This window comes from Rattus norvegicus, chromosome 10 (genome assembly GCF_036323735.1).
Source record: "Rattus norvegicus strain BN/NHsdMcwi chromosome 10, GRCr8, whole genome shotgun sequence".
NCBI classification, from domain to species: Eukaryota; Metazoa; Chordata; class Mammalia; order Rodentia; family Muridae; genus Rattus; species Rattus norvegicus.
The window spans coordinates 13,072,501-13,084,628 of NC_086028.1; the positions used below are offsets into that span (position 1 = coordinate 13,072,501).

General features: G+C 48.0%; 1 protein-coding gene and 2 non-coding genes across 3 annotated transcripts in view; 1 reads left to right on the forward strand and 2 right to left on the reverse strand.

Moving 5' to 3' along the window:
• Positions 1–61, forward strand: part of Trnap-cgg1 (transfer RNA proline (anticodon CGG) 1) — a 72-nt gene extending 11 nt beyond the window's left edge. The window contains exon 1 of the tRNA in view: positions 1–61. This exon is cut by the window's left edge and continues 11 nt beyond it. This is a non-coding gene — a tRNA (tRNA-Pro).
• A 108-nt stretch (positions 62–169) lies between these two features.
• Positions 170–242, reverse strand: Trnak-cuu14 (transfer RNA lysine (anticodon CUU) 14). Its single transcript has one exon. It is a non-coding gene; the product is annotated as a tRNA-Lys (tRNA).
• An 8,464-nt stretch (positions 243–8,706) lies between these two features.
• On the reverse strand, positions 8,707–10,920 carry Rps2-ps17 (ribosomal protein S2, pseudogene 17). The gene is made up of 2 exons (XM_063270081.1): positions 10,810–10,920; positions 8,707–10,712 (listed from the first exon to the last, which is right to left on the reverse strand). The coding sequence occupies exons 1-2, from the start codon at positions 10,903–10,905 to the stop codon at positions 10,113–10,115; spliced, it is 696 nt and encodes a 231-aa protein (XP_063126151.1). The 5' UTR covers positions 10,906–10,920; the 3' UTR covers positions 8,707–10,112.
• Between the last annotated feature and the right edge of the window lie 1,208 nt (positions 10,921–12,128).

Consider the following 12,128-nt stretch of genomic DNA (forward strand, 5'->3'; position numbering starts at 1 on the left):
CTAGGGGTATGATTCTCGCTTCGGGTGCGAGAGGTCCCGGGTTCAAATCCCGGACGAGCCCTGGAGGGGGTCCAGTTTCCCAATACTTTTGCTTCCAACATTTTTTTTTTAATTCTATCAGTTAAAGGTTTCTCCTTTCTTTATGAGATCTCCGATAGCAAAATAGCTACGCCCAACGTGGGGCTCGAACCCACGACCCTGAGATTAAGAGTCTCATGCTCTACCGACTGAGCTAGCCGGGCTGCATAGCAAGGTGATGACCAATGAGTTACAGAGCCATTATTGTCCTGCTCTCTTTTTGGTGAAATCATGGTAGAGAAAATTCCCAGTGAGAAACAAAGAGAGCGCCGAATCGGCCGCGAGGGCTGGGAAAGTACATGAAAGCATGGATCCACCGAGGCGCGAGCTGGGCGGCCGCTAAGAGACCAGTGTTTGACTCACTGTGGCCAGAAATCTGGAGGTTTACTCTGAATAGGCACCCAGGGGCGTCTGCTCTGAAAGGTACAAGCTTCACTGTCAAGCGATCGCATCAGTGAAGTCCACGTCGAGGAGTGTAAGTGAAAATAAGGGGGACAAGGCGTGTCTCCCTGCAATGGTTCTTAAAGGATGAGTCTCCTCTAGGCTTACTAGAATCCTCGGGACCAAACCCAGTAGGAGGCCACAATTTCGTCACCCACCTGCTATCTAGCGGGGGGCGGGGGCGGGTCCCTTTAAAATTTATTCTTCGACAATTTCATACATTTATATAATGTGTGTTGGTCATTTCACCCCTCCGTTTTCCACCCACTCCAGCTGGTCCCCACTTATTCCCAAAAGGCCTCCCTCCTATTTCCGTGTCTGTTGGTTTGCTCACATGCTTCTTCGGTTTGGTTTTGGTTTGTAACCTACTGAGTTTTATTTAGTAGGACTGTTTGCATGAGCGTGAGGCATGACCTCCCCAATCCAGCAACCATTAATTGGCCCTAGAGAGGGGTGAAGATCTCACGAGCGCCTCTGACTAGCTCCTTTTTGTTACAAATATTAATTGTGGGAAGGCAAGGGGGAAATCAAGGATCGGTGTTTGGCAGCTTTTATAGCCCTCTGGGTCTGGTGGCAGTGTGTAGGGTCAGACCAGTCCCGGGAGCGCCCACCAGTACCCACCAATCAGGAAGCTCCTATCGCTGCTATGCAGTCGCTGCATGGTTGCAGCTTAGCCTGCACTTGTAAGGTAAGCAAGACAAGAATCCACATCAGAATACACAGCACAGGAGAAAATTTCTCCACAGGATGATCCAAGAGAGCTGGAACACCCGATCACGTGGCCAGGAAAGGTGGTTTATACCAAACACAGCACTCCTCACATGCAAATGAAGGTTTGCCTTTACACCAATCACAACATTTTTCTCTTTAGCACTAATCCCAGTGATCCCTCTGCTAGATTACAAGAGATGTGCTTCCTCCCTTTCTGTCTTGGATGAAAATGTTTGCAGAATCACCAAGAGTTCACCCAGGCTTGTGCAAAAAGACTGGTAGAAACAGAAACAGTCCTGGAGGAAGCCATGCCCTTGGGAACCAAAACAATCAGCCTGTAATGAGTACCGAGGAGTTTTCCTAAGGCTTTGTCAGCAAGTTACAGACAAGCAGTGCTGGTGTGGGGGCAGCTTGGCTGGCAATCTGACTGACACAGTCCTTTCTCTCAAGGAAGCCAGGGCAGCAAGGAGAGTCTGAGAACTGCCAATTAAGAATTCAAATTGCGTTGGGGATTTAGCTCAGTGGTAGAGCGCTTGCCTAGCAAGCGCAAAAAGCCCTGAGTTTGGTCCCCAGCTCTGAGGAAAAAAAAAAAATCAAATTGCCCCAGCCATCAATGCTTTTGCTTATTCATAGAAAAATGAACATCAAAAAACGGCATTTAAAAAGTCGTTCACTAATTGTGATTTTAAAAAACAAAACAAAATGAAATAAAACAAAACAAAACAGGGCTTTAACAGTACCAAACAGCTGCTCAGTATCCCATAGGTAATTATAGCTTATTTATCTGTCTCGATTTTACCATCAAACAAAGTGATGAGACGGGCACTTAGTACTTGAGCTTGTGAAGCCAGGGTGTCTGTCACGCAGGAGCATACAGACAGGCAGGTTCCTCTCTTGAGGACCAGACTCAGGAAGTAGCCGTTTTGAGAGCAAGTGTGACCCTGTGAGTCCCCTCTGACCGAATTTATTGTGTTCCTACCTTCTGGCAGAAAGGATCTAGTTCCCATGTTAGAAGATGATGGTGGACTGGCCCTGTGGTTTGCCAACTAAGCATGGGTGGATCTTCATGATGCTTTAAGATTTCTAGGTGTGCTGGACAAGGTGTTTCACATTCCGAATCCCAGCACTTGGGAGTCAGAAAGATAAACACAAGTTTGAGATCAATATGGGTGACATAATCAGTTCCAGGCCAGCCTAGGCTACAGTGAGACTCAAAAGAAAAAGAAAGGAAGGAAAAAAGAAAAGAGAAAGAAAGGAAGGGAGGGAGAGAGAGAGAGAGAGAGAGAGAGAGAGAGAGAGAGAAAGAGAGAGAATATGAACGAACTTATCCTCAGATGTGGGAAAACTCTGGTAATTAAGGTCGAAGTCCACCATGACTGGATAGCCTCTGGGCTCAGTGCAATATGGGAGACTCCCTTCATTAGCAGGGCTTCACCTTCCTTGACTTCGTCTGGGGAATTCACAGTCTACACAAATGGCTCTGCCTGAGGGATGTCACGTAGCCTCAATTAAATTATGAGATCAATTTCCTTCCTCCTGATAAAACCTGTTCAGCCAGCACCTGAGAGTCCTGAAATGCTTCCCCATGCTAATGAGACATTTCAGATATCCTAAGCGCCAGCCAATGACCTTTGTCCATCCTTAATGTTCCTGCCCTCAGTCCCGTAAAACTTTATAAGCCTTGAATCACAGTAAGTAAAGATGATCTGCTTCCTGAGAGCTGGTCCCAGTCTGGTCATTCGCGTATGTATTCATCGGGCTTCCAAACCCCCAGTTCATTGGCTTTGCTCCCACTGCCCTCGTGGATTGAATTGGCTGACAATCTACAAGAGCAGCAACACCCACACTCAGCTACCTAGTGAGTCCAAGGCCTAGACCGAACACAGGAGACTGTCTCAAACTAAAAATCAAACTGTTGGGGTCTAGGAGTTGCCTCATAAACCACACTCAAAATCAGACAGGGTAGTTTATTGAGCATATGTCCCAGAACCAGTCAACCAGGGCTACAGTCCAGATTTGGGGACCAAACCATGACCCTGAGTTAAGATCCTACACAATTTTTAAGCCTAAAATCCACAAACATCTGTTTGTTTCACCATGTTATTTCACCAATCAGGATTTAGGGATAGAGGACTTCCTTAGGAACATATGAGCTTGTTGTACACTCGTCCTGGGATGCTCAACTGTGGCAGGGGACTTGCCTTGTTTAATATTCATGTCCTAACTTGTCTACCAGGATGGGACTTGTCTAACATTCATGTCTTAACTTGTCAACCAGGATGTCAGTTATTCACATACATGTCTCTTTCTGCCAAGTAGGAAGTCAGTTCCCAGGAAGGTCTTGGGAACTTAAACTTTACTTGACCACTATTCAAAATAGAAGTCTTATTCCAAATAGTTTCTTATATTGATACAGGTGTCTCTCTTATGTTGGGGTTCATCCCAGGGGCAATTTATAGTGGCAAATACCATAAAAGTTCATACGCAGGAGCACAAAGTGTTGTTAGACAGTTGGTATGCATCCAAGCTTATTCTGGGTAACTATAAAAAACAGTTCTACCGACTTTTATTGTGATTGGTGTCCGAGGGCACAGAACATAACAGAATGTATAGTCAACTTAAGCATGAGAAAGTTTCCTGGTAATAACAGAAACAAAATAGTAACAGTTCAAAACAGAAGGCTTAAACAAGCAACTGTTACCTAGGCCCGAACACACAGCAACAAAACAACATCTGGACTAAGTTAAATAATTTTCCCCAAAAACACATGTATAGGTTGGGTATGGTGGTGTATGGCTTTACCCAGCATTCAAGAGGCAAAGGAATATGGTTGTGAGTTAGAGAGCCAGGGCTACACAGCGAGACTTTGTTTCAAAACAAACAAATAACAAAAATCCATGTCTACCTAGGACCTCAGAGAACAGGAGTCTTTGCAGATATGATCAGTAAAGTTGAATGGAGTCATAGTGAAGTTGAATAAGCTCTAATCCGGTGACTGAAATAGACAGGAACACAGTGGGAAGGGACTGCTGGGATGACAAAGGCATGTGTTTGTAACTAAAGAGTAATACACGGGAAAGGGAATAACACTCGAAATGTAAATAAGAAATACTCAAGTTAATAAAAAAAAATGGTCAAAAAAAAAAAAAAAAGAGTAATACAGATTGCAGGCAGCTACCAGAGTCTGGGAGACACAAGGAAGGGTCCTCCTTGGAACCTTGAGAGGAAGCAGGGCTTGCAAATACCTCAAGGAAAGACTGCTGGCTACAGAGTAGCAAGAATACCTTTCTACTCTGTTAAGCCACCCAGCTTCTAGTAATTTGTAACAGCAGCTGTAGGAAACTAATTAGTACACAGTAACATGTTTTGGAATTTTGTCGCAAAAGATGTAATGGTTTATGGGATAGAAGTATCATTAGAAAAATGAGCATTCCCTTAATCTTAGAGCACTGTTAAAATCGCTATTAGTGTTTGGGTTTTGTAGACAAATTTTTGTTTGTTTGTTTGGCTGATTGCTTGTTTGCTTGGTTTGGTTTGGTTTTTCAAGACGGGGTTTCTCTGTGTATCCCTGACTGTCCTGGAACTGTATCTGTAGACCTCAGTGTTCAGGGTTCAGGGTGGAATCAGAGAAAACTCACTTTAGAGATAGAAGCTTAAAAATGAAAGCTTTATTTTCTAAAGACCCAGGGAAGCAGCCAATTCTCTATCTAAACCTGAAGGAAGATTGTACATTTTTATAGGCTGGGTACGCAAAGCAAGTGGGGGAGGGAGCCACAGTGGTATCCAATTGTAGACGATGGTTCTTCCTGTTCTCAGTGTAAGCAGAGACAGTGAGGTGGGGCAATGTGACTCCTGAATTAGCTAGCATCTGTTAGACTCTGCCTTGCTGCTCAGGCTCTTGTGGCCCTGTCATTACAGCACCCACAGCCATCAGGAACACTCCACAGAAGCTCTGAGAAAACTAGCTGCTGACTGCAGCTGATTCGCCTGAGTGCGAAGCTGTTCCAAAGAATACGTGCCATACTTTCTGGTACCTCAAGCCTAGGTGAATTCTTCATGACCTTGCAATCATGCCCACCTGGGCCAGAGAAGATGCATTCCCGACAGTCTGAGAGATGGCTGTGATTGGTCCAAAACACAAGCCTTGACGTTTGTTATTGGTGCTACAGAGGGACCGCTGTGATTGGTGGAAACAAACACCTCTATTTGCATATCGGGCCCCCTTCTTTAGCTAAGTGGAGCTCAAACTCCTGAAAGATACTGTCCTATGCTGCTTCCCCTGGTATTCCAACATCAAACCTAATGCAAGACATCTCTCAAGTGGGCAGCTCAACTGAGTCAAGAGAAGCCAAGATGAACAGAGGAATAAGTAGTAACGGAGTTACAGGTGGGAGGTGGATCCTAGCAGCATGGAGGGTGGGCAGCTGCGCAGCTACTGTGCTGCTTAAGGCACGTTAAAATATAAGGGCCGTGTGTGTGTGTGTGTGTGTGTGTGTGTGTGTGTGTGTGTGTGTGTGTGTGTGTGAGAGAGTGTGAGTGTGTGTGTGTGAGTGTGTGTCTGAGTGTGTGTGTGTGTGCGAGTGTGTGTGTGTGAGTGTGTGGGTGAGTGTGTGGGGGTGAGTGTGTGGGGGTGAGTGTGTGTGCAAGTGTGTGTGTGTGAGTGTGTGTGAGTGAGAGAGTGTGTGTGAGTGTGTGTGTGTGAGTGAGAGTGTGTGTGAGTGTGTGTGTGCGTATGCGTGTGAGTGTGAGTGAGTGTGTGTGTGCGAGTGTGTGTGTGTGAGAGAGTGTGTGTGAGTGTGTGTGAGTGAGAATGTGTGTGTGAGTGTGTGTGTTCGAGTGTGTGTGTGTGAGAGAGAGTGTGTGTGAGTGTGTGTGAGTGAGAGTGTGTGTGTGAGTGTGTGTGTGAGAGAGAGTGTGTGTGTGAGAGAGTGTGTGTGAGTATGTGTGAGTGAGAGTGTGTGTGTGAGTGTGTGTGTGCGAGTGTGTGTGTGTGTGAGTGTGTGTGTGTGTGTGTGTGTTTCATCCGGGAACATAAATTGTCTAAGGTGTGGGATGTAAAACCATGCCAGGAAGTTTGGTAAGGTAGAGCATGTCGAGACCCGGAGACTTGGTGGGCACACACCTGAGACAGCTTCCTGCTCCCTGCCAGACTCCTGACTTGGAACACGTGCCATGCTTCTCACATAAAAGAAGCATATTCTATGATCATGTTGGCCCAAAGAAGAGTTCTCCATGCTAATGAGGTACCTAAAGACCAGGAGGGCTTAGCCCATCCCAGACATTCCTCCCTGCAAAAAGTATTTACCCTCATGTCTACCCTGAGAAGTAGGTGTGGTAGGTTCTCCATCCATTTTCCACCATGAACAACCAATAAACCGTTTAAAAATATGGGCTGTCTCTTTCATCAAGTTCCGCTGTGGGGAGCCATCGAGAAGGCTTTCGAAAGACTACAGAGCCACAGCTTAATTCTCCCGTAGAAGGCCTCTCTGCGCTCCCAGCCACAACCACCACCAAGTCTGCCTCTGCCAAGCTAGGGACAATCACCGCTGGGACAAACCAGAGCTCTCCTGTCCCCCCAACCCCGGGGCTAGATGCTGTCCCCAGCTCTCAGGCCTCAACTCCACTGTCAGCTCTTCCACAACTCCCAGTGGTGTCCGGATGTCCAAGAGTCAGAGAACCCCATGGGCAGGGCCTGGTCACAGGCCTAGGGACTCTGAACCCAGCTCTGGCTTTCCAACATCTCAGACTGTACTTTCCCACCCCAGGGGCGGTGTCTTGGTGATTCTGAACAGCCCAGCACATGCCCTCGTGGCAGAGGGAACTCAGACCCTCACTAAGGCAGGAAGGAACCCCACAGAGAGATTATTAAAATATTCTTACTACATTATATATCTCAGATGATACAAAAGCTGAGACCTAGAGAGCTCGCTCTCACCCACCCACAATTTTTAAGTAGAGCGAAAGGGCCCCAGTCACGTGATTCAAAACATCCAAGACAAGGACATAATTGGGTTGTTGGGCTCTTTTCCTGCTTTCTTTCCTGCCTCTGCTTCCCAAGAGCTGGAATTATAGGCGGGCACTGCCACCCCCAGCTACAATTATAGGTGACCCACCACACCCTGCCATAGCCTTCAACTTCCCTAACATTCCCCAGCGTAGACTGGAATTCATTGGGGAAGAGAGCTGGGCATCTGCTCCAGCACCCTGAGGGGCCACCCAGGTCTCCTGGCCTGGAGGACCCGGGGCTTTGTCCACTCACCTCTGCTAGTGAAGCAGACTCCTTCCTAAAGGAGGGTCCAGAAAGGCCTCCACATTTCCCAGGCAATGCACGTTGCCTGCGGTGATCGTCATCTGACCCCAAGCACCCCAGCCCCATGTGAACTTCAGATTCACCACCAGCCAGAGCAGAACAGCAGCTACAATGTGCTATTTACTGCTCTTTGGGACTCAAGAACCAGAGGGTCAGTATCCCTGCCTTCCCAATGTCTCTGGCCTGAGGCAGTGGTGGCAGCAAAGAACTCCACAAGTTCCTCTCTGGTGCAAGCCTCGGTCTAAGCATGTGAAGACACTGAACACTGACTCAGGGAGGCCCAGTGGAGTCCTGGACCCAGAGTTGAACAGCTCTGGATCTTGCACTGACAGCAGCGAAGATGCCAAACCACTCTACCAGTTTCTCCACTCCAAGGCTGAGACCTCTGCACACAGGACCCTCCTGACTGCCCCTGAGCCACGAACACATTGTCCTGACTCAATAAATAAACATGGAGGTGGTTAGAAAAAAAGCTGGCGTGGCAGTTGGTCTATATGATTCTGTCCTAGGTGTGACAGAGTGACAGGATTCAAGGCTCTGTATAAGCTTCTATCTTTACTTCCACAGTGGAGAATTGATACCGCATTCCAGAATCCAGCTGAGTCTTGTGTGATACAGGCTGGTACAGGCCCCTGGGCTGCCTTCCCCTAGTGACTGAGTTTGACTTAGATGTACCTGTTGCAGAACATTGGATGCACGGTGAAGACAGAGATGGTGAACTGGGAAAACCTGTTTCTTGTTGTGGTGTGGCTTAGCCCTAGCCCACACCTTTAGCCCAAGAGCTTTCTGTAAACCAGAGCTAAATAAAGTCAAGAATAAGTCAAAGGCCAAGCCAGCAACCAGGGACAGGGAGTGAACATAAGAAAGCCCAGAAAAGAGAAAGGAGGGTCTTGAGTTAAAGGGTATTTAAGACAGCATGGAGAAGGAGCAGGGGCTTTTTCTTTCTGGGACATCGGGGAAGTAGGAAGGTCAGCTGGGTGCTTTCTCTGCCTCTCTGAGCTAGCAGGCTTTCACCCCAACATCTGGCTCCTGAGTCTTCATTGGTAAAATCAAACATATGGTGTTTTGCTTCTTAAAAAAACAACTTGTACCATTTTCCTCTCTTCCCCCTAAACAAGGCCAATGTCCTGAGTGTATTAACCTCAGAAACAGAGGGACACATTTGGTTTGCCTTTCCACGATGTCAGAATTTATTGAGTAACGATAAATTCACAATCTACAGTGGTTTTCTTGCCCACAATTTTCCAAGTAGTCCTGATTTGCCTAGATACCTGGTTATTGACAACCACCTGTTGTGGTAAATATTTAATCATGTCGGGGGTTTCTACCCCACCTTTGATCATTCAGTCCCCAGATAAAAGACACAAAACTTTTATATTTATAATAAGCCTTGAAAGCACTAGAGCTGGGCAGATATCAACTCTCTGTGCTAATATGTCTCCTTCCCTGCCAATAACCCAGATATACGACTTGCCATGTTCTGCCTGGGCCACTCTTACTCCGACTGGCCAGCCCTCATGGCCAGTTCTCACAGTCCCTTATCTCATGGTGTCTTCTCTCTCCATCTTCTCCTCTCTTTTCCTCGTCTCTGCCTCAGACCCCAAGCCTGGAACAAAAACCCTGCCTACCTCTCCTCTGCCCAGCTATAGGCTGTAGGTATCTTTATTCAACCAATAGGCTTACATTAAACAGCAAGGTTGCTTACATTAAACAGCAGGGTTGCATAGCGTCACTTGGTGTGCGTGAAGATTTCCTCATCGCTGGGGGCAGCCAGACCTTGGAGGCCAGTAGTTAGCACCCAGATGACCTTCCTTCTCCACCTGTGTCTCAGAAGGACCACAGCAACAGACCGGTCACTGGCTCTTTTTATTCTAATCTTACTAATTAATATCGACTCTGAGATCGGACGCTACATTTCTCAGTGCATGTGTGCATGTGCACATACAGAGGCTTCGGAGTTCAGAAAGGCCGTCGTAAAGTCAGAGAGAGAGAGAGAGAGCTGATGGCCTTGACCATGATCCAGATAGATCAACCAACAGGAGCCTGTAGTAGGCCAGACACGTACATCCTAATGAGCCCCAGGCCCGTGTTGTTCAGACAGACATCCGTGGCCTGTCCCGATGACCAGCCATTTGAGGGTACTTTGAAGCAAGCGGCAGAAACTGCACTGAAGCCTTGGTCTGGGGACAGAGCTCCTTTGCTGTGCCAATTTCCCCGGATAAAATTCCTAACAGATGGCGGAGTGGGGTGACTAGGAGTGTCTAGACACTGAAGTGTCTGCCACATTTCAGTCTTAGGGTGTTCCTTCTTTGTAGTCTAAAAAAAAAAAAGGGTTCCACCTGGAAAGGTTGATATTGAATACATCTACAGTGTCATTGGCAGAAATATGCTGTTGTCCTCCTTGTGCTGGCAGGCGGCCATTGTTTTCTTGTATAAACAAGATAAAGAGTCATTCTTTTTTATTAACAGACTTAATTCATTTATTTTTCTTGTATAAAAATCCTTATGTGGTAGCCACAGTTGGAGCCTGGATCCTCTGAACAGAGACCCTGGTGTGGGTTTTCACAGATGGTCAGCGAATTCCTGACTTGGTGAACACGGTCTCTTTCCAGAGGTCAGGGGTCAGGTAGCTGCAGGTCTTGGAGATAGCGTCAAAGGTGGCCTTGGCAAAGTTGCCCAGGGTGGCAGTACAGCCCCTGGCTGAAGTGTAGCAGTCATCTATACCGGCCATCATCAGTAGCTTCTTGGGCACAGGAGCAGAGACAATGCCAGTGCCTCTGGGGGCAGGGATGAGACGAACCAGCACAGAGCCACAGCGGCCTGTCACCTTGCATGGCACAGTGTGGGGCTTGCCAATCTTGTTTCCCCAGTAGCCTCTCCGCACTGGGACGATCGAAAGCTTGGCCAGGATGATGGCCCCTCGGATAGCAGTGGCTACCTCCTTGGAGCACTTAACACCAAGACCAACGTGGCCATCGTAGTCTCCAATAGCCTTGAACATGGTTCTCTGGCCAGCCCAAGTCTGCATTTGCATCAACATGATCTTTAGAACCTCATCCTTTAGAGATGCACCAAGGAAAAAGTCAATAATCTCAGACTCCTTAATGAGCAGGGAGAACAGGTAGATCTCCTCCAAGGACTTGATCTTCATGTCCTTAACCAGGCGGCCCAGCTTGGTGACCGGGATCCAGTGAAGGAAGAGATCAGTCAAAGGGCTGCATCTCCCAGCGGAGGGTGAGCAACCCACCCCTCCAGCGGCCCACACCTACCTCCTTGTCTTCAGTTTTACCTCCACGAGCCCCGCGGCCGGCGACCATGGCCACCGCTTCTACGGCCGCTGCCGAATCCTTCGTGGAAGCTGCCATGGCCTCCTAATCCTGGGCCCGCGGGTCCTCCGGGCCCTCCCGCTGCACTGGCGTCATCCGCCATTTGGTGTTTTCCCGAAGAAGAAAAGGAGAAGAAGGAGGAGGAGGAGGAGGAGGAGGAGGAGGAGGAGGAGGAGGAGGAGGAGAGGGAGGGGGAGGAGGAGGAGGAGGGGGAGGAGGGGGAAGGGGAGGAGGAGAAGAAGAGGAGGAAGAGGGGGAGGGGGAGGAGGAGGGGAAGGGGGAGGAAGAGGAAGAAGAGGAAGAGGAGGAGGAGCAGGAGGAGGAGCAGGAGGAGGAGGGAGAAGGAAGGAGAGGAGGGGAAAGGGGAGGAGGAGAAGAAGAAGAGGAGGAAGAGGGGGAGGGGGAGGAGGAGGGGAAGGGGGAGGAAGAGGAAGAAGAGGAAGAGGAGGAGCAGGAGGAGGAGCAGGAGGAGGAGGGAGAAGGAAGGAGAGGAGGGGAAAGGGGAGGAGGAGAAGAAGAGGAGGAAGAGGGGGAGGGGGAGGAGGAGGGGAAGGGGGAGGAAGAGGAAGAAGAGGAAGAGGAGGAGCAGGAGGAGGAGCAGGAGGAGGAGGAGAAAGAAGAAGAAGAAGAAGAAGAAGAAGAAGAAGAAGAAGAAGAAGAAGAAGAAGAAGAAGAAGAAGAAGAAGAAGAAGAAAGATTTGTGTTCAGAATGAAGTAACCGGATCAAAGTTGTTGCTTTATAAAATGGAGTCATTCATGGCTAAATGTAGCCTGAACACAGATACGTCATACAACATATAATAACCCAGACAGCCAAATTACAGTGCCTAGGCCTTGGCATTTCATCTAGGCCTTGATATTTCACCTAGGTAAACCATAACAAAAACTCTTATTCATTTTTAATTTTTTAGTTTTTTTTTCAAGACAGAGTTTCTCTGTATAACCCTGACTGTCCTGGAGCCCTCTTTGTAGACCAAGATGGCTATGAACTCACAGAGATCCACCTGCCTCAGCCTCCCCAGTGCTGGAATTAAAGGTGTGCACCACCACCCTTGGCTTAAAACCTTTAATTAGCTCAATCAGTGTGGTTATGGAGACCTATCTCCTGTGGATCATTTCAGCTGAGAGCTAAAGAATCCTGAGAGCTAAAAAATCCCGAGACCTAGGCCCAGCCAAAAGCTGCAACCTCAGTGCTCCCAGTGTCTAAGGAGCACTTTAGACCTACGCAGGAGCTCTACACCCTGGTGTGAGACTCGCACCCC